This window comes from Equus przewalskii, chromosome 6 (assembly GCF_037783145.1).
Source record: "Equus przewalskii isolate Varuska chromosome 6, EquPr2, whole genome shotgun sequence".
Classification (NCBI taxonomy): domain Eukaryota; kingdom Metazoa; phylum Chordata; class Mammalia; order Perissodactyla; family Equidae; genus Equus; species Equus przewalskii.
Window position 1 is genome coordinate 81,540,429 of NC_091836.1, and position 21,247 is coordinate 81,561,675.

Sequence of the window (21,247 nt, forward strand, 5' to 3'; positions counted from 1 at the left end):
ATGTCTTAAGATTCTGGCAAAATAATCATCACCGCTAGCAACTAACATTTATCAAACTCTCACTGCCTGCCAGGCATTGTTTCAAACACTTTCTACGTATTAACTCATTTAATCTTTCTCGTCAGGAATTACTGTCATCCCATTTTGCAGATGGGAAACGTGAGAAAGTTGCGTCCCTTGCCCAAGGTCACACTGCCAGTAACTGGTGAAGCCGCTCAGCAGCAGTAAGAACAGTCATAACAGTGGCAATAGAATTTTTACTAATTTGTATTAAGCCCAGGGCTTTGTACATATTGACTCATTTCATCTTTGCCGTGAGCCCACGAAATAGATGTTCTATACCCATTTCAGTGAGGCAGAAGCTAGGACTCGGTAGAACTTGCCTTGTGTTTATAGATTTGTGTATTTTTTAAGTTAATGTCCGTCTCCCCCGCTGCACTGTAATCCTAGGAAGGCCAGGACTTTGCTGCTCTTTTGCTCCCTGGAGTGACCCCCTCTTCATCTCGGGGTCTGCCAATAGGGTATACTCTGTAAGTGATGAAGGGACAAGGGAATGAAGTGGCAGGGCGTTAGATGCCCGTGGATGGACCTGTTGAGGCTATCTGTGGCTTGGCAGTTGTGCCGTGTTTTCTCTGCCCTGGAAAGCACCAGAGCTTTCCTCTGCTCCTCTGGACCAGAGCTGCCCCATGAAAGGATCTGGTCCTTATCACCCTATAGAGCCCCCAGAGTGGCGGGGTCTGGTTGAGAGCATCTGCTCTCTGGCCTCTCCTGGGCCTTGTCAGAACAAGCAGGAGCATCTGATTATTTATAGCAGCTAAAAAATTGTGACCGTGTTAAACCCCAGATTTTCAGGCACCTTTGAAAGTCTGTACGACCTGCTCTCAAAGGAAGGATGGGCTTCCTTATGGCTGGATGCTCATGTCCCGGCCTAATGAAATTTGATGAGACATGAAGCCAGGGAGAGATACTTCTTTTCCTTCTGATATCTGGATCTTTTCAGAACTTAGATAATTTTATCCTATTTACATCAAACATGCAGGTAACTCTAGACTTTTATATCTGTATTATTTCTGGGGAAGTATAATATGATTATGAATGACAGTAATTGACATTACATGCTTTAATTAAATTTCCTTCGCTGTGAATCAAAACCTTTTAGTCCAGTCCTGCAGTGCTATTTCTAGGCTTCTCTTTCACATACTCTGATGCTTTAGGCAACAGGTATGACATACATCCATTTTTATAAATTCTGCATCCCGTAGATTAAATGAGATAGTGTGTGCGAGGTCACCTGAATGCCAGTCACATAATAATTGTTAATCCAAAAATGTTAGCTGAATTTGCATACTTTGTGCCTTTTAGTTGTTGGCTATTTGAAGAATATGGTGCTTCTTATGATAATCCTAAAGCTGACACTTATGAAAAAGGCCCCTTTTTCAAATGATTGTGGGTAACATAGTAATTACATCCCAGGATTTCTCCTTCTAGGCCGTTAGGTGGTCTGTAGGGGCTTAGAGTATTATCCTTTCCCAAAAGAGAAAAGTAGCCCAGATGGCCTCCAGCTACCACCACCCCCAAAATGATGACAACAACAACAACAACAACAACAAAAGCTCATCCATCATCTGGAGCTGCCAGCCTGCTAGGAAGAACTGAAAAAGTGGATCTGGTCAGTTCCTCGAGCCTAACCCGCATCCTTTCAATCAAGTGGGCAAAGCATGTTACCTGGGAAAATGCACCTGTAGCCATTTCCAGGTGTCTGGCTGCTCCTGGGCTTTTGAGCATCCTTGAGCACCTCTGCAGCACAGTCTCCTGGCACGAGCTACACCTTGGTCGCTTGATTCTGCCCAAGGTGTCTCCTTCCAGCCTAGAGATTTTCCCTAGGTCCCCTTCTTGTCAGAAAGGTCATCTTGGTCCCCTTCCTCAGTCTCTCCCCACCCCTGGGATAGGGAGAACTGACCACAGTGGTGGGCATCCCTGCTGAGGCCCCCAAGATCCAGCATCTTGGGATCCAGTCCTGAAACTCCTCAGGGGTACTCCACCAGGACGCAGATGAACTGGTCCTGGCTTCTGAAGAATCCATCTAGTCCATGCTGGTGCTGGGTCACCTCCTTGTTTCGTACGCAGGTGAAATGGTGCAGAGTACCAGGCTCCGCCTCCCCCAGCAGAACATTGCATTAAACCAACCAGCCAACAAACCCAAAGGGCCATAGTGACAAATGTTCACATACAAGAAAGTTTTCTTCTTGTCCTTAACACATACCTAAGATTATAAATTCAGGCCTAGAAATGTGTGTGTGGATACCCTCACATCTTCACTATCTAACTGAGGGTTCAGGTTCTCTTCTGAAAGGACAGGTTCCCCCACAACGGAGAAAAGGGTTGAGGGCACAGCATGGCCACCATGTCCGGGGTTGCCTGGGGTCACCCCACTGTACCCACACCTTGCCTCTGCCTAAGGAGATGCTTATGACTGAATCTGGGTGGACTGAGAAATTTCAGATCCCCCCAGATGAGACTCAGTTCTCAGCAGCCCCCAGCAGTTGATCCCTTGAAAATACCCAGCCCAGCCTCCAGCTCTGACAGGTAACTTGAGTTGTGTACCCAGACTGAGCAAAAACAAGCAGGCACTCCAGATTTCCAGTTGCCTAGAGGCGAGAGGCAGAATCCTGTTTGCTCTGCAGCAGGTCTATGAGTCTCATGTGGCATCATATTAAATTATATAGGCAGCCACTTGTTCTCAACTGATGCACTGAGCTGAGAGTTGTATCGAGCAGGCAGCATTCTCCTCAGGAAACCGTTGGAAAGATCCTATAGCTCTGAAAGCAGAAGTGTGTGGGCCAGCGCAAGGAGAGGTCGGTTCTGGGCAGAAGATACCATGAGTGTGGCTGAAATCCTAGACCATGGGCTGCGGGGCACTTTGCCCTAAAGGTAGGTCAGAGCCTGGACAAAGTTGGACATGCTACACTGGGGGTGAGTCTATGTTGGGGGTGCCCTGGCCAGCTCCTGGCTCAGCTCTGGTGTTTGGGCTTCTGAGATCATAGGTACCCCCTCCTCTTGCCTCTGAAGGTTTGTTATATCAATCTGATCCGCATTAGCCTAGCTCTGTTGTTAGAGATGGTGTGTGTGCACGTGTGTGTGTGTGTATAAGATTTTTAGGGGTTGGGGGAGAAGATGAGGATGAACAAAGAAATAAAGGGGCAAAGGACTTATGAAAGAAAAGCTCTGCTTAATTTTACTGCTTGCTGTCCTCTGTTCCTCATAATGGTAAATCTAAGCGTGCATTCTGAAAGTGTAGAAAGCAGCTTTTGGCCTCTGTGAGCTATTAGCCTGCTAAATGCTTTTCCTAAGACCTAACAGCCAGCTCTGCTCCGTAGCTGGAGCAGAGAGGGTGCTGTAATTCTCATTAGTGACAGTAATATGAACAGGACAAATATCTTACTTTAAGAGCTCATAATCAGTAATGCCTAATGGGCCTTTCCAATTCCCCCCAAATAGTTGGGAATAAATAGATTAAGACCGGAACTGAAATGGGTTTGATGGATGTGCATGCAAGACCTTAGCAAGACTTTCCACTCAGCTTCCACCCAGATTAAACATGGTTTGAAAATTCACATGTTTGGGTTTATGGCTGGGCTGAAATGCCTCCCCAAGGATTTTGACAGGTTAAAGGTTACATCAGTTTGGGCTCCTTGATCTGGGTTCTGAAAAGACCATAATTAATGAAGGAGTAAGAAGGGTAGCCATGAGCAACTTGCAGCCACGTGGGAGCGCGAGGGATGGCCGTGGTTCCCCTGAATGCGTGTGGTTGGGAGACCTGGCTCCTCCCTGGAACCCACATGCTTTCGTCACCGATATCAGTCCACTCCCAATGATGAACGCCGAATGCACTCATTTGCACCCTCTGGGAAGGCATTTGTGTTGAAGGTCCCAGCTGGGGAGAATAGCAACGCTGGGGGCAAAGCAGGAGACTTTGAGGGATCCAGAGGTTACAACTGACGCCTGGGAGCTCGTAAGCAGAGCTGGAGTTGGCCCTTTGGTTGACTAGGGCAGTGGGTGAGCAGACACCAGAGGCAAGGGGAGTACTGAGGGGTCCAGGCTGCTCCTGACAGGCATTTCCTTGTCGCTTCGCTTACATCTCTATGGATACCGATGGAGATGCATATTTCCCCAATATTTAGTTATTTATGTATTTTTTTCTTTATATAAATTACCACTTAATGTATTTTATTAACTTTCCTTAGGGGCTTTGATAGACTGCTATTATGGATTTTTATAATGAAGTCATTATATGTTAAGAATACTAATCTATGCTTGCCACATTACTTGCATTTTTTTTTTCCAGATTGACCTTATTCTTAGTTGCTTGCCCTGATCTGCCTCCTTATTTTCCAAAACAAGCCTGTGGTTTCCTTCTGCTCCCTGCACCCAGAATCTAATTCTTAAGTACTAGGAAAAAGACAAGTACTTCTTACTACAAAAAACTTCTAACATACACAAAAGTAGAGAGGATAGTGTAGGACACCCCCAGTGAACCCGTCACCCACTTCAATGATTAATCCATGGCTGGTCTTATTTCATGTATGTCTCCCAGCTGACCCTCAGCCCCCACTGGAAGATTCTTTTGTAGCAAATCCCAGATATATCATTTCAGTATATGTGTATTTCAGTTGTAGCTCTTAAAGATAAGGATACTTTTTAAAAACACAATTTATATTACATGTAGACAAAAAAATTAATAATTCCTTAACATCTTCGGCTGTTCAGTCTCATAATTTTGATTGTTTCATTTCTTTATTTTTACAGTTTGTTGGAATCAAGATCAAAATAAGGCCCATGCATTGCAAATAGTTGATATTCTCTCAGATCTTTTATTCCTTGAAATATATTGAAGAAACCTATAGAGTTTCCCACAGTCTAGATTTTGCTAATTGTATCCTGATGGTGTCAGTTAACATGTTCCTCTGACCCCCGCGTTTCCTGAAAATTGCTTGGTAGATCTAAGACTGATGGCGTGTGTCTCTTTGGGATGGGGGAAGGGGAGGCATGATATCTGGTTGTCCCTCATTTGTGAGGAGCTGTTGGTGATCATTGTCTAGAGGCATTAATTCATTAGGGGTTTCCAAATGGTTATATTCTAATTCATTTATTCCATCGTCATTGATTGACTGAAATGCTTTATAAAGGTAAACTTTCCCTCTTGACGTATTTAATCAGCCACAGGTACGGTTTCATTTAGAAAGATGGGATGAATGTTAGATTTTTCCTTTTATTTACCATTTTTCAAAATGAGTGGGTTCCCTAGCTTCCTCCGGAGGTGACTAGAGTGGTGTTGTGCTTTGTTTTTCTAGCGTCATTATTAACTCAAGGATTTAAATATATTTGATGTTTCAATCTATTGCAGTTCTTATTCTTATGGGTGCTCAAATTTTCCTTTGGCCAGTGGAAGCCTCTTTGATACGACTCACCTAATAGATATTCATAATTTATTGGTTTCTGGCAACAAAATGTTCCAGGCTCACTGCCTCTGATCTAGAATCAGCCATTTCTCCCAGGAGCCCTGATTCCTTTTAGTGGGAAATGGCATTATAATTTAGAGGCCACAATCCGGGTGCTGTGGGTATTGAGTACCATTTGTTTCCACCTCTGAAAATTCATCCAAAATGCACTCACCACTATCAGTAGCACCACCACCCCTGAAAACCACCACAGCCATCACCTCCGTGTCATCACCATACAGACTTCACCTTTCCCCAAGTCTGCATAACACCCATAAAATATTCCTTCTCCAACCCGCCTGGGTCGTTTCACTTGCTCCAGAATGTCCTTCCGCATTGTAAAGCATTTCAGCGGCCTTTTTCTACTCCTTTCACTATCGTCTCTTCGTCTGTTTAAGACCCAAGGCAAGGGGATAGATCATAATTTCTTAAAGTCTCCTCCAACTTTGTTTTTGAGCTCTGTTGGCTGGCCAAAGTCATTCTTGTTTCATTAGATCTTCTCTGAGTGGTCCCTGTGTCTCCCCCAGGGCACACGTGTCACTACGCACACACTGAGCAAAGGTGGGGAGAAGTAGACCAATGTTGCTGAACGCTTACTGCGGCATGTCCTACTATGCTTGGGCATTTTGTATGTGTTTTATCATCGATGCTTCGTTACAAACCTGTGAGCTATGTATTATCATCCCCATTTTAGAGAGGAAGAAAAGTTAAGTAAGAGGCAGAGCTGGGATTAATCCAAGGTCCACTTTCCGCCAGCACCCAGCCAGGCAGCTGAGACTGCCTTATCCTGGTCCATGCGTCCCAGGAAGACTTCTGCTTAGAGGGGTCCAATAGGGAACCTTTTCCCAGCTGTCCTGCACACTTGCAAAACTCTGCGTTTCTTATCCTTCAGTGGCTCCCCATTGATTTCAGAATTAAATGCACCCTCTGTCTGTTCTGGCCCTGGGCTTAACTCCCTAACAACACCCTACAAACACATTACTTTCCAGCAATCTTCCCGAAAACGTGCCTGTCCTCATGTCTCCTGCTCTGTTGTGTGCCCCCCACTCCCTCCTCACCTTGTAAACGTCTCCTTTAAGAAACCAGTGAAGCATCTCCTTGAGGAGGAGTTCAGTGATACTGCGTTGGCTCCCACAGGGTGCTGTGCTGTACTCTGGAGCCGGGTTTTACTCATCCGTTTGACCCTGGCCCAGGAAAGTTGCTCAGCAATGCTGCTGAATGCACATTTAAACAGAGCAATGAGTGCGTGGTACCAGCTCTCCCTCTTGCTCACTTGAGTAAAATGTTATCTTCTTTGAAATAGTGTATACACTTTCTTGTGGCTCTGTCACTCTATGCTTCTGTTGTGCGTGTTTATTTCTGCCTATAAGTTAAATTATGCTCTGGGCCTGGAAGGCGCAACCGGAATGAGGCTCCCAGTGCATTGCCTTGCACGTAGTCAAGGCTCAGTAATTATCCGGGGAATTGACTCAAATGGAAGGTTGTACAGAAAGAAGCCACAGTGAAAGTGTCAGGCATGCAATCAGCAGAACGCCAGACAGTTAAAGCATCTCCGATTTACTGCAATTTCTTTTAATGGGTTCTCTGTACAGATTTGCTGTCAACATGGATTGTTGGTTTAGGAAAAAAACAGGGAGCTGCAATGGCCCTTGTGATGCCCAATGACGGGCAGCATTTTACCACTTCTAGTGAGATGTCCACAGATTTCCAGTTTGGGACAAGACTTCATCATTAATGCTGAGGAGGTCCAAGTGACGAGCAAAAATGCTTCCAAGTGAATGTCTCAGACCCTCACGCTCAGAACCAGCACCTGTGTGCCCTCTCTGCTCCCTCCATTGCTTCCTCCAGTTCCGTATCCTCCTCTTCGTAAAGCCCGGACCCACCCAAGATTAATGTCTGGCTCTGATGTAGGAGGTGAAGCTGTTTGTTTGGCTGTGGCACTCTGCTGCAAGGGAGGGCTGCTCAGGGACCAGCGCTGCCATACGGATCATTCATTCATTCAGAAAATATGCGTTAAGCAGTTATTGCATGTCAGGTGCTGGCAGCGCAGTGGTGGGCAAGGCCTCGGTCCTCTTGGAGTGCTCAGAATAATGGAGGAGACAGGTGTTCTTCAGATATGCACACAGATGTCTAATTACACATGGTAGTAAGTGAGATGGAGGGCAAAACAAAGACCTAGCCACACAGGGTCTGGCACTGCCTTCTCCATGAAGCCCTCCCTGGTCCCTCCTGGCAATGCAAGGCCAGCCTGCTGCTCCCTTTGTCACCTGGAACCATGCCTATGTCAGCCCTCAGCCCACTGAGACTGAGCGTACGTGACTGTGAGCTCCTAGGGCAAGGGTTTCTTCTTTCCTAGAACAGTGTATGGCATACAGCAGGTGCTCAATAAGTGCTTAAGGGTGGGAGGAAGGGAATGAGCTCATTTTACAAGGCCCCACTCCATCAGATGAAGGAGCCGTAGACTTGCCTCACTCAGCCCCGTGATCATGATGGTGTGATGATGAATGAACTAGTGCCAGAACTTCAGCTCTGTCCCCAAGAAGAAGGCTTGTCTTCTCCAGAAGGATTGTGGGGATGCAATAATGCATGGAAACTCTCCATGCAGGGCCTGGCCTGTGGCAGGAGCTCAGCACAAGGGGCATCCCTTCCCTGCCCCAGACGTTTCCTCAGGATGCTGTCGTGCTCTGATCAAAGCCGCCTGCCCACCAGCATTACTTGGCATGCTCTCATCCTAGACCTGGGCAGGGGCAGGGGCGGGACTTGTGTCCTGCTCGTCTCTGAGTCTCCATTGTGGGCACAGCAGAGTCGGGACAAAGGAAACGTTTATTTTGAACAGCGCCAGCCTCTTGTCATCTTGTGAAGATAGGATTCTGCAGACTGTCCATTGTTGTTTGCTTCTTCCTTGGAGAAGAAGAGTGTGTTCCCCTCCCAATCTTTTCCTAAAAATGTACCCTCTTAAGTCCTACCCAGTCTCCTGGGATTTCTCTCCTGGGGAGAGGAGACAGAGGACCCTGGCCCCCAGATTTCTGGGGGAGCATAGCAGATGCTTTTGCACTGCACATCACAACCCCCGGCTACCTCTTGTTTCAGCCTGGCTGTGGTAGACAGTTTGGCACACCCAGCAGGGTCCTGCCTTAACCTGGCACCTCCACTGTCCTGTCCCAGAGCTCTAGCTTCTGAAGCCCCTCAACCAACACCCAGTGCAGCCTGAGGGTGTGGAGAGGCAGCACCCTTGGGGTAACCTCAGCTAAGGGGGCAGTCCGCGGAGACAGTCTCCATAGTTCCTCAGAGAACCCCCTTGGGGCAAGCCTCAGTGGCCCACAGGGAGCCGGCTCAGTAATGCATGCCCCCTTTGGGGGCTCTTCCTGGGTCTCTGTGTCATTCTCCTTGCCCCTCACCCCTTTCCCTGGCATTTCTTCCCACTTTCAAGTGGCTCCGTACTAAGACATTGGGAAAAGGAGATAGTGAACTGTCTGGATCATCCTCTAGGGGACTTTTCAGGGAAGTCACTTAACTTTTCTGAACTTCAGCTTCTTCCTCCATGAAAGAGTGAGAAGAATAGCCTGTGGCCTGAGACTCACTTAGGGCCCTGCATCTGGCTCCCCGGAGGCACCACATTCTACTCTTGCTGGTCCCGCTGCCTGAGCACCCGCTCACCCTTCATGGCTGGCGAATGACTCAACCTTCCAGACTCAGCCACCCCCCAAGATTGGAAACCACCTAAATGTCCAACAGTTATGGGATGGTTCAGTAATGTATGGTGTGTACCTTCAACGGAGATTAAGGAAGACATTTAAAGTGATTCTTTTGATGGCATAAGGAAAGGTAATGAGATTATGTGGTGTGATGAAAGCAGCCTATAGAACTATGTGTACCCAGCATGTTAATGTGTGTATGTGTGTAAAGCAAAGGAAAGCAGGTAAGAAAATATACCATGTTAACAGTTTTTCTCTAAGCAGTAGGATTATTTTCTTAGTTTTTTTTAATGTTTTCAAAGTTCTCTTAAATGAGCATGTTTTTCTTTTATAGCCATTTCTTTTATGCATTTTTTTTTCTTTTTGGTGAGGAAGATTTACCCTGAGCTAACGTCTGTTGCCAATCTTCCTCTTTTTTTTTTCTCCCCAAAGTCCCAGTACATAGTTGTCTATCCTGGTTGTAGGTCATTCTAGTTCTTCTGTGTGGGATGCCACCACAGCATGGCTTGATGAGCTGTGTGTAGGTCTGCGCTCAGGATCCAAACAACTGAACCCTGGGCTGCCAAAGCAGAGCACATGAACTTAACCACTTGGCCATGGAGCCAGCCCCCTAGCCATTTCTTTTTTTTTGTTTTTTGAGGAAGATTAGCCCTGATCTAACATCTGCTGCCAATCCTCCTCGTTTTTTTTTAAAGATTTTATTTTTTTCCTTTTTCTCCCCAAAACCCCCCAGTACATATTTGTACATTCTTCGTTGTGGGTGCTTCTAGTTGTGGTAGGTGGGATGCTGCCTCAGCGTGGTTTGATGAGCAGTGCCATGTCCGCGCCCAGGATTCGAACCAACGAAACACTGGGCCGCCTGCAGTGGAGCGCGCGAACTTAACCATTCGGCCATGGAGCCAGCCCCCCCAATCCTCCTCTTTTTGCTGAGGAAGACTGGCCCTGAGCGAACATCTGTGCCCATCTTCCTCTCCTTTTATGTGGGACACCTGCCACAGCATGGCTTGACAAGCGGTGTGTAGGTCCACACCCAGGATCCGAACCAGTGAACCCTGGACCTCCAAAGCAGAATGTGCAAACTTAACCACTACGCCACCAGGCCAGCCACTAGCCATTTCTTTTAAATTAACCCAGTACTTACAACAAACAAAAGTACTGCTCAAATATCACTTTGTTTTAATCTGTTCTCACAGAGTCTGAGCCTCCATAGACTGACCAGGCAACCTCTAGGGCTTAGCATATGCAAGATTTTTCCCTAATAAACTTTCTCCTGGCCTTACATGGGAACACAGAAGTGACCATGTTCTAGACATATTCATATAAGAAATAAAAGCCCTTTCATAAAACTGGGACAATGTATAGTATAGTGTTAAGGATGTGAACCCTGGAGCCAGCTGGCCTGGGATCAAATCTGGGTTCACTTTCTACTCGTGTGGCCTTAGTCAGGTGACATAACCTCTCTGGGCCTCATTCTCCTCACCTGTAAAATGGGGATTACAATAGTATCTACTCATTAGATTGTTGGCAAGATTAAATGAGTTAATATATGTAAAAAAAAATGCTGCATCTAAGGGCCTGGTAGAAAGGAAGTGGAGTGTGAGTGTGTGTTCTCTCACCATCATCATCATTGTTCCCTCCAGAGGGAGTTTCCACGAACTGTTCTCCTTCAGGGTACGCCACCGACTGCCCTTCAGACAAACCTAGAAACTGCCCACGAGAACTGGTCCAACACAATGCCGTGTTCTCTCACCGGCCACTCCCAGGGCTCTTGTTTCAACAGAGGCCACCACTTGGGAATTCAAGTGGACTCGTAGTTTTGTGGCACTTTTTAAGCCGCATTGAGCCACTGAATAAGAAATGTCTGGCTGTTCAGGATTAATAAGTAAGAAGGATCTAGACATGAAATTCAAAGAGCCGTAGAAAATGGAACAAGGACACTTGACTCAGGTGACACACAGAGACAAAAGCAGGTGAGATGGAGAGGCTGCACGGGGTGCCTGGGGCCCTCCTGGCCTCCTGTGGCGTCTGCATCACCCACTCACTCCTCATTTGCTCCCTCCCCTGCAGAAGAGTGCTCTGCACTCAGGACGTGGTTCAGAACTGCGTGGGGCCCTTGTCATTCTGCATTGTACTTCGTGTGCGTGTCTTTCTCCTCCCTCTCCAGCTAAAGCATCCTCCAGCACCCACTGAGTGCTTATCAAGTGCCAGGCATTGTCTGGGCTCTGAGGGCCACCAAAGGTAGCTGCCCTTCAGGAGCCAACTGGCCCCAGCAGAAGTACTCGTGTATCTTTGTATTCATAGCTCGTGGCCCAGCCCCTGGCACCAGAGATGCCCGTACATTTTTACGAATGAAAGAGATCAGTAGTGCCGCTTCCACGCTGGCTGCCCTGGGTTGCTCACGGTACCCACACTTCATATGCAATTAGCCAGTGTCCCAGATGAAGTTCTGTGGTCTTCCCAAGGCTGTTAGGAGTGCTCAGGGTGTATGAACACACACGGATGCACTCGCACACACAGTGGCTTGGTCTTTTCCCAGGATAGCACATCTATACCACCTTCTGCTTAAGTAGGAGCAGACCTTTAAAACCAAGGAAATGGTTCTGGTTCTCAGTCTAAAGAGATAATGGGGCATGGCGTGGCAGAAGACAGAGAGCAGTGACATGCTGTTTCCCCTTGACCCTCGGTGCCTGTGCAGTATTTACATTAAATTCCCGTGGCTTCCTTGAGCCCCCCACCCATCTTTCAGCTCACATAGATCTGACTGCCTGAAGCCCGCCAATGGGGCATCTCTCTCTCTGCCTCCGTGCTTCCTTGCAGTTGGAGGGCAGCTGTATCACATGCTTGGCTGAACAATGAATAAATGTCCAGGGGCCATTTGCTTGGCAGCCTTCCAACTCTGCAGAGACTATAAAACTGACCAACGTGAAGACACTGGTGGAAACCATAAGACTCGGGACTATGGAGCCCCTGTCAGCTCCCATCACGACACCATCCTCTAATTCCGCTTTTTGGCTGGGCTCCCAGGGCCAGATGTCAGACCCTGGTGCCTAAACAGCTGTGTCAGGTAGAGAGGAGCGTGGTGAGAGCCTGACAATCTGTTGAGGCCTCCACGAGCTGGCTCCCATGTTTACCTGATGCTTTGTATTATGTCTGCTGAAACAAGTATCCTTTTAGTTAAAAGTAATAAAACTCCTCTGGTTTAAGGGCTGGGGTGGGGGGGGTTGGGATTTTGCATTTTCTTTTGGCAATCTCACAGAGAGGAAAAGTGAACCCACATGTTGTAGGAAAGAGTGAGTATTAAGAACAGAACTTGTCCCCTTAACCAAGAAAGCTCTTGTAGGCAGAATAATGACCTCTCCTGCCAGAGGTCCGCACCCCGATCCCTGGACTCTGTGAATTTGTTGACTTGCATGGCAAGGTGAAGTTCAGGTTCAGGTGGAATTTTGGTTGCTCATCAGCCAACCCTAAAATAGAGAGATTGTCCTGGATTATTCTGGTGGACCCAGTGTAATCATAGGGTCCTTAAAAGTAGAAGGGGGAGGCGGAAGAGGAGGTCAGAGTGATGCAATGTGAGAAGGAATCTGCCCCCCCCCCCGACCCCCATTGCTGGCTTTGAAGATGGAGGAAGGGGCCACAAGCCAAGGACTGCAGGTGGCCTCTAGAAGCTGGGAAAGGCAAGAAAAGAGATTCTCCTCTAGAGCTTCCAGAAAGGAACGCTGCCCTGCCAGTGCCTTGGTTTTAGCCCAGTGACGCCATGTTGGACTTCTAACCTATAGAACCACGAGCATAATAAATTGGTGTTTTTTCCAGTCACCAAGTGTGTGGTAACTTGTTACAACAGCAATAGAAAACTAATGCAAAAGCCCACGGTGTAAAGACCCCCACTGGGGACCATGGATAGATCTGATTTCCAGAGCAGCTCTGGAGAAAAGCATTAAAGAGACCACTGTACCTTCAGTGATGGTTGGACTAGTGGGACAGACCCCCTCTTGGGAAAGCAGAAATGACCCAGCCAGTAGTCCCGAAGTTATGAGGGAGCTCTATCTTCTCATTTCAGCCCTGGAAAAAAACAAACAACGAGAAAAAATTTTTTTGTACTTTCTTCCTGGAAACTTGGGTTCTTGAGTACAGCTTGTGCTACGGGACTTTGAAAAGGTTCTTGCGCTTTCCCTGCTTTATAGATGCTTCCACAGGACTCAGCGAATGTGGGATAAATTACCACAGTCTCCTTGGTGATAGGAGGAAACATGTGTAACCCATAAAATCATGGATTTCCCCCCAGTGAACTCTGTATACATTTGGAAATAACAGCAAATTTAGGTTGAGTTGTTTTTTAATAGACTACTTTTGCAGTAGTTTTAGATTTACAGAAAAATTGCAAAGATGCTCCAGAGAGTTCCCATTTATCCTACATCCAGTTTCCTCTCTTATTAACATCTTATATTAGGATGATACATTTGTCACAATTCATGAACCAGTATAGATATGTTATTATTAACTAAAATCCCTAGGTCATTCAGATTTCTTTAGTTTTTGCCTAATGTCCTTTTTCTGGTCCAGGATCCCATGTAGGATACCACATTACACTTAGCCATCTTGTTTCCTTAGGCTGCTCTTGGCTGTGACATTTTCTCAGATTATCCTTGTTTTGAATCACCTTGATAGTGCGGAGGAGTACTAATCAAGTATTTTTTAGGATACCCCTCTATTGGAATGTGTCGTGTTTTTCTCATGATTAGGCTGGGATTGTGGGTTTGGGGAAGGAAGAGCACAGAGGCAAGTGCTATTTCCTCATATCACATCAAATCCCGTGACTTACGACCGTGATGTTGACCACGGTCACCTGGCCGAGGTGGTGGTTGTCAGCTTTCTCCGCTGTAAAGTTACTCTTTTTCTCCCTTTTCATATTGTACTCTTTGGAAGGAAGTCACTATGCAAAGCCCACATTTAAGGAGTCGGGGGTTGTGCTCTCCCCCTTTGAGGGCACGGATCCATAAATTATTTGGAATTCTACCAAGAAGATTTGTCTCTTCTCCTCCATTTATTAATTGAATCAGTCATTTATGTCAGTATGGATTTATGGATATTTATTTTGTGCTTTGGGCTATAATTCAATACTACCGTATGTATTTTGTGGCTCAAATTCTTCCAGCTTCCTTACTTTCTGCTTCCAGCCTCTCTTGTGTATTTCCTCTCCAGTCCTAGAATCAGCCATTTATCCAAGGAGCCCTGGTTCCTTTGTTGGAGAATGGTGCTAGAAACCAGGATCTGAGTCTTAGATCCATTTATTGCTACTGGAGTGTCATTTCTTTTAGACTCTCTCAGCAAATAGAGCAAAAAAATATATGTGTGTGCACTAACTCATGTATATACACGTCTAAATATTTCTGTACATAACCATCGGTATCTATATTAAGATAGCATGCGTTCTTACTGATGTCTCCAACTCTAATCTGTTCCCATGTGGATCATCCCAGCCTGGTTCCCTTGCTTATCTGTAAACTTCTACTCCAACAGTGAGAAACCTGGTTTTACCATCTACCATCCATTTACTTGATTATTCAATTCCAGTATTGTCCATGTATAGCAGTATCAGAATTATTAACCCATACCCCTAGGGGAAATAACTTTATCAACTAGTCTACAGTGCTTACATGCGGTTCTTTTTCCTTTGGTCTCACAGACTTCACTCATTTCCAGTGATATTTAGGTCAGCGCTATTCCCTTAACCTCCTTCAGTGAGGTTGTCTCTTGCACAGTCAGATTCTGTTGTCACGTCTGTATTCCATCCTTGGATTCCCCAGCCTCCAAAATGGTTTTTTAAGTTTGCATACATTAAGGTTTACTCCTTGTGCTGTGTGTTCGACAAATGCATAAAATCATGTGTCCGCCATCGCAGTCATACAGAACAGTTTTACCCTCTTAAAATTGTTCCGTACTTTGCCTGTTCAACTTTCCCCCAAGCTCCTGGCAACCACTGATTTTTTTGTCTCTATAGTTTCACCTTCTCCAAATATTATATAATTGGAATCATACACTACGTAGCCTTTTCAGACTAGCCTCTTTGACTTAGGAATTATACATTTGAAGTTCCTTGTGTCTCTTCATGGCTTTATTGCTAATTTCTTTTTATCATGCATAATATTTCATCATATGTACCACAGTTTATTTGCCTATTGAAAGATAGCTTGGTTGCTTCTGGCTTTTGGCAATTATGAATAAAGCTGCTATAAACATTCATATGCAGGATTTATGTAAATATGTTTTCAAATCAACTGGGTAAATACCTAGGAACACAATGGCTGGATTATGTGGTAAGACTATAGCTTTATAAGAAACTACCAAACTATCTTCCAAAATGGCTATCTCATTTGGCATTGTCACCAGCAGTGAATGAGAGTTTCTCTTGCTCCACATCCTTGTCAGCATTTGGTATTATTAGTTTTTTTGGTTTTAACCATTCTAGTAAGTATGTAGTAGTGTCTCGTTGTTGTTCTATTTGTCATTCCCTAATGACAAATGATGTTGAACATCTTTTCATGTGCTTATTTCCCATCTGTACATCTTTGGTGACGTATCTTCACGTCCCTTGTTCATTTTGTAATTGTGTTGTTTGTTTTCTTATCATTCAGTTTTTAGTGTTCTCTGTGTATTTTGCATACAAGTCTTTCATCAGATATGTATTTTGCAAATATTTTATCCCAGTCTATGGCTTATCTTTTCATTCTCTTAACAATATCTTTTGCAGAGTAGACATTTTAATGAAGTCCAACTTATCAATTTTTCTTTCAGGGATTGTCCCTTTGGTGTTGTATGTAAAAACTTACTGCCAAACCCTAAATCACATAGATTTGCTCCTACGTTTTTCTCTAGGAATTTCATACTTAGGTATAAAGTGTTTTCTACTTAGGTCTGTGATCACTTTGAGTTACATTGTGTAAAGAGTGTATGGTCTGTGTATAGATTAATTTTTTTTGTGTATGGATGCTCAATTGTTCTCACACCGTTTGTTGATAAGACCATCCCTTCTGCGTCAAATTGCCTTTGCTCCTTTATGAAAAATCAGTTGACTATATTTGTGTGGGTCTGTTTCTGGGTTTTCTATTCTGTTCCATTGATCTGTTCTTTTGCCAGTAACATGCTGTCTTGATTACTGTAGCTTTCTAGTAAGTCCTGAAGTCTGGTAGTGTCAGTCCTACAACTTTGTTGTTCTTCAATACTGTGTTTCTGCTCTGCATCTTTTGCCTTTCTCTGTAAACTTTGGAATGAGTTTGTCGATATCCACAAAATAGCTTGCTGTAATTTTGGCTGGGGTTACGTTGAAGCTATAGATGAAGTTGGGAAGAATTAACGTTTTAATAATATTATGTCTTCCTATCCATGAACACTGAGTATCTCTCTATTTATCTAGATCTTCTTTGATTTCTTTCATCAGAGTTTTGTAATTTTCTGCACATCAATCCTGTACATATTTTGTTAGATTTATATCTAACTATTGCATTTTTGAGTGCTACTGTAAATAATACTGCGTTTTTAATTTCTAATTCCAATCATTTATTGCTGGTATATAGGAAAACAATTGACATTTGTATATTAACCTTGTATCCTGTAACCTTGTTATAATTGCTTATTCTAAGTGTTTGGGTTTTTTGTTCTGTTTTGTTTTGGTCAATTCTTTGGGATTTTTTACATAGAAAATCATGTCATCTACAAAGATGGTTTTATTTCTTCCTTCCCAATCTGTATACCTTTTATCTCCTTCTCTTATATTATTATACTAGGTAGGATTTTTAGTGGAATTTTGAATAGGGGGGTGAGAGGAGACATCTTTGCCTTGTTCCCAGTTTCAGGGTGAAAACATCTAGTTTCTCGCCGTTAAGTGTGATGTTAGCTGTAGATTTTTGTAGCTGTTGTTTCAGGTTGATTTTTCATATAGAGGAAGATTGTTGGGATTTGCTGAGCAGACAATGTAGTTTTCTCTAGCTGCCAAAAACTTCTGGGGGGCCCCTTGAGCCATTTAGAAATTTAGGGAGCTTTAGTAGCTTTCAAGAGGACCAGAAATTAGTTATCCCGATAAGGCTCTAGAGCAGTCCAAATGTCTCACTGGGGCCCACTTGCACTGAAGGAGAGAGACATCCTGGCTATTCTCTTGCCCTTCCTGGTCTGTTTGGTTGGCTTGTTTTCGTCTGTAGGCACAGGGAGCATGGTCCTGGGAGTGCTGGCGACAAATGAATTTGCAACCCTTGATACTCCAGACCCCACCTACTTATTTGCTTCTCTATTCCTTCCCCCCATTTCCCCTCCGTGCCCCCAGCGTTCCCGGTGCTCAGACATAATCACCATTCTCTCAACACCTGCCCTGTTTGTCCACACCTTGCTGTTTTTACACAAGATGTGCCTTTTGTGGGGCACCTGTGTTGGATAAAAATTTAGATTTTTCAAAGTCCAGCTCAAATATCCCCCTTTCTGGGAATCCTTCCCAGTCTTCTCCATCTAAAGTTAGCCTTGTTCCTTCCACCTGAGCTCCCACAGCCTGCTCGTTACACGTCTCCCACCCGAGTGCAGCGTGTTGCACATTGTGTTTATCTGCCTGCCTCTCTCACCACCTGTGAGCAGATTGAGGCAGACCCATGTCAAATCCCCAAACCCTTATCCCCACTGCTGGCGCAGGGGCTGCTTCACAGGAAGTGCCCAGTAGTGTTTATTGGTTGAATGAACGAAATTACTTGCCTTGCATAAATGGACCCTTTTGTACTCTTAGAAACTTCTCTCCATTCTTCTCTTTATGCTTGTTTTCTGCCTGGTGTTCTCTGAGTCCCTGTATGTACTCTGGAGTGTAAGAGATGCCTGCAGCTATTCTGTTTCTCATGGAAAAAAGGAAAAGAAAATTACCATTCATTGCAGACCTACTGTATTCATCCATCAACTTAATAATCTTAGTGTCCTATGTATCATTTAGGGAGTTCAGGCTCCAAGCTCCAGAAAAGGCCAACTCAACTGGCTTAAACAATGAGGGAACTTATTATATCTCTTATAACAAGATACATAGAGTTAAGGTGGCACTAGGGATGGTGGCTTAACAGTATCAGCAAGAACCCCCTTCTTTCTATCTTTCTTCTCTGCTAACCTTAGCTTATTAGCTTCTTCTTTGGGCTTACTCACCTCGTGGCTACAAAATGTCTGCAGCAAATCCAGACATAACATCCTGGTGCAATAATGGTTAGAAGGAGAGAGATACCTTCTCTTTCTTGGGCCTCTCTTTAAAACGGAGGAAGACTTTTCTAGAAGCTTCTAGAAATTTCCTCTCATGGCATTGGCCAGAATTGTATCACATGACAATGCTTGAACCAGTCACTGCTAAGGGGCTTGAGATTATCATGATTAGCTTAAACCAATCAGGATCTCACCTAGAGATATAAGAGGAAGGGGTGTGTACTGGCACCGCATGAGGCTTCTTTCAGCAGGGAAAAAGACAAAAGTATACAAGGGGAAGGAAACCAGCAGTGTCAGCTACACCCTTGTTTTATAGAGCATTGTTTTATATTGAATTTCAGGGAGGTTAAGTCACTTACATAAGGTTCCACAGCTGATACAATGGAAGTAAGGTTCAAATCCAGCTCCTTCAGTCTCCCATGTACGTCTTCTGCTGCCCAGCTGGACCCAGAGTCTGACTGCGATTCCCGGAAAAGCCCGAGCGCCTTTCTCGTGGCGAGCGCTTCAGGACTTGAGGCCATCACCCTGCTTTCCCAAGCCCGACCTCCCGCTGGGCATTGCCTCTGTTTATTAAGTTATGACTAACGGCGCTGCGAGACACCGAGGGCTGCGAGACACCGAGGGCTGCACGTTCAGACCTAGTTTTAGATTGTTAGAGGAGATTTGGAGGATAAACATCATCTTCGTGTTCTATGCCGAGAAAATCCAATTGCAGCTCTTTCTCTTGCAGAGCTCAGGGGCTGGCGAGGGGCTTCTGCGGGGTCCTGCTTTGGTGTAATCGAAATGAAACCTCCAAAGCGGTCGGGCTGTTTTGGGAAAGTGGCCGCTAATGTGGCCCCATGGGGCGGTGCCCAGCCTGAACCGCGCAGTTTGCATATTCACTTTTACAAACAGTTGGCTGGGAGTCAGCAGTTAATGGGATGGGAATGGTGTTCCTGTACCAAGTCATTTCCTGAAAAAAACATTTCCAATTGCAAACATATCTCAGCCTCTCTTCTTGGGTTTGTTATGTCTCTGTGAGTGAATTAAAGAGGCAGGGCAGAGGGGAGTTTTTCTCACTGGAGATTTTTCATCTGAAAACATTTTTAACAGTGATCTACATGTAAAAAGAGATCCTGTTCAGATCCACTTTTAGAAGTCCTGGCTGTGAATGTTGCATTTCTAGCCACACTTTAAAGATGCAGGTATCTCCATATTCACAAATTGGCCCTGGCTGTACAGAGGTCTGGGGACAGGTGCGGCTTTTCTCTCTGTACAAAATGTAAGTTGGAAATGCTGCCGCAGAAATGTGCACAAGCACAAACACACACGCACACACGTGCACAGGCACACAGGGTCAGGCCAAAAGGTAAATTTTTTCTCCCTAAGGATGAGCTGGAATCCTTCTTTGCATCCTATATACTACTTTGGCAGATTCTGCCTCAACTCATAACCTGTGCAATTGAAGGGTGGTTTTAACAGTTTTGATTATTCATTTATTCAATAAATAGTTCTTTTTTTTTTTGAGGAAGATTAGACATCAGCTAATATCCACCGCCAATCCTCCTCTTTTTTTTGCTGAGGAAGATTGGCCCTGAGCTGACACCCATGCCCATCTTCCTCTACTTTATATATGGGACGCCTGCCACAATATGGCTTGATAAGCAGTGTGTAGGTCCACCCCTGGGATCCGAACCAGCAAACCCTGGGCCAGCGAAGCGGAGCGTGCAAATTTAGCTGCTGCATCACCAGGCCAGCCCCACGATAAATAGTTCTTGAGTGCTTAAAATGCATGAGGTATTGTTTTAAGTAATAATAATAATAGCATAATAGCATATATTTACATAGGGCTTACCACATCCTGGGCACTCTCCTAAGTGATTTTCATGTATTAACCCTTTAATCCTCTCAACAACCCTAGGAGGTAGGCAGTATTATCGTTCCCATTTTGCAGGTAAGGACACTGAGGTGTACGAGGTTGGAGGGTGATGAACTTGCCCAGGGCCGCACAGCTAGTCAGCGGCAGATCCTGGATTCCAATCGGGGCAGTCTGACTCCTCTTTGGGATCTAATAGCGAACAAATGGGAAAAAGTGCCCGCCTGCACGCAGTTTACATTCTGATGGGGGAGATAGATAACAGACATATAAACAAGAATTATGATGAGTGCTATGAAGATAATAAAACAGGGGAGGGCGGCAGGGCTGATGAGAGGGTCTTATAGAGAGTTTATTGTGAGTTTGAGGGAAGCCAGAGGAAAGCTTAATGCAGGAGAGTGTATGATCCTGTTTACACCTTTATGGAACGTTCTGACTGCATTAGGGGAAGGAGGGGGAAGCGGGGTGCTTGAGAAAGCAGTAGACCCCTTAGAAGGTGGTTCTGGTTATTCAGGTGGAAGATAGCAGCAGCTGAACCAGGATCATGGTGGTGGAGACGGGGAGGCAGTGTTGGAATCGGGTCCTGTGTTGCAGGTGGTGCCCACAAAACTCACCAATGTGTTAGATGCAAAAGGAGAAATTAAGGGTGATTCCTCGGATTTTGGCTTAATCATTGTATAAATTGTGGTGCCATTTACTGAGGAGGATAAGAGTAGAGAAAGAACAGGTCTTATTTTAGTGTTGTGATGGGTGGAGGGAGGGTGTTAGACATCAGAGTTCTGTTTTGGATGTGTAAATTTCAGATCTCTGTTAATAGGCATGGAAGGAGGCATCGAGTAAGCCTGAGCTCAGGGTCAGGCCAAGGCTGGAGATTTAGGTGTGGATGTCATCAGCCTCTGGATATATCAGATCACCTAGGACAATGCCATCCAATTTCCTGGGGGAGCATGTGGATAGAGAAGGTCCTGGGCAGGAGCAAGTTGCTC

At 45.1% G+C, this 21,247-nt stretch overlaps 1 protein-coding gene and 1 long non-coding RNA gene across 3 annotated transcripts in view; one reads left to right on the forward strand and one right to left on the reverse strand.

Moving 5' to 3' along the window:
* The window catches only part of PARVA (parvin alpha), a 146,639-nt gene that overhangs the window by 72,994 nt on the left and 52,398 nt on the right, over positions 1–21,247 (forward strand). The window contains exon 1 of one of the 2 annotated variants that reach the window (XM_070626383.1): positions 2,643–2,931. The exons of the other annotated variant lie outside the window; for it this stretch is intronic. Within the exon in view, the coding sequence (XP_070482484.1) occupies positions 2,904–2,931 (28 nt within the window). The 5' untranslated portion in view covers positions 2,643–2,903. Of the gene's footprint in view, positions 1–2,642; positions 2,932–21,247 lie in introns of those variants that run through there. 2 annotated transcript variants of the gene reach the window in all.
* LOC139084217 (uncharacterized) lies at positions 9,876–19,259 on the reverse strand. Its single transcript, XR_011541624.1, has 4 exons — positions 18,766–19,259; positions 17,924–18,051; positions 13,146–13,252; positions 9,876–12,657 (listed from the first exon to the last, which is right to left on the reverse strand). It is a non-coding gene; the product is annotated as an uncharacterized lncRNA (long non-coding RNA).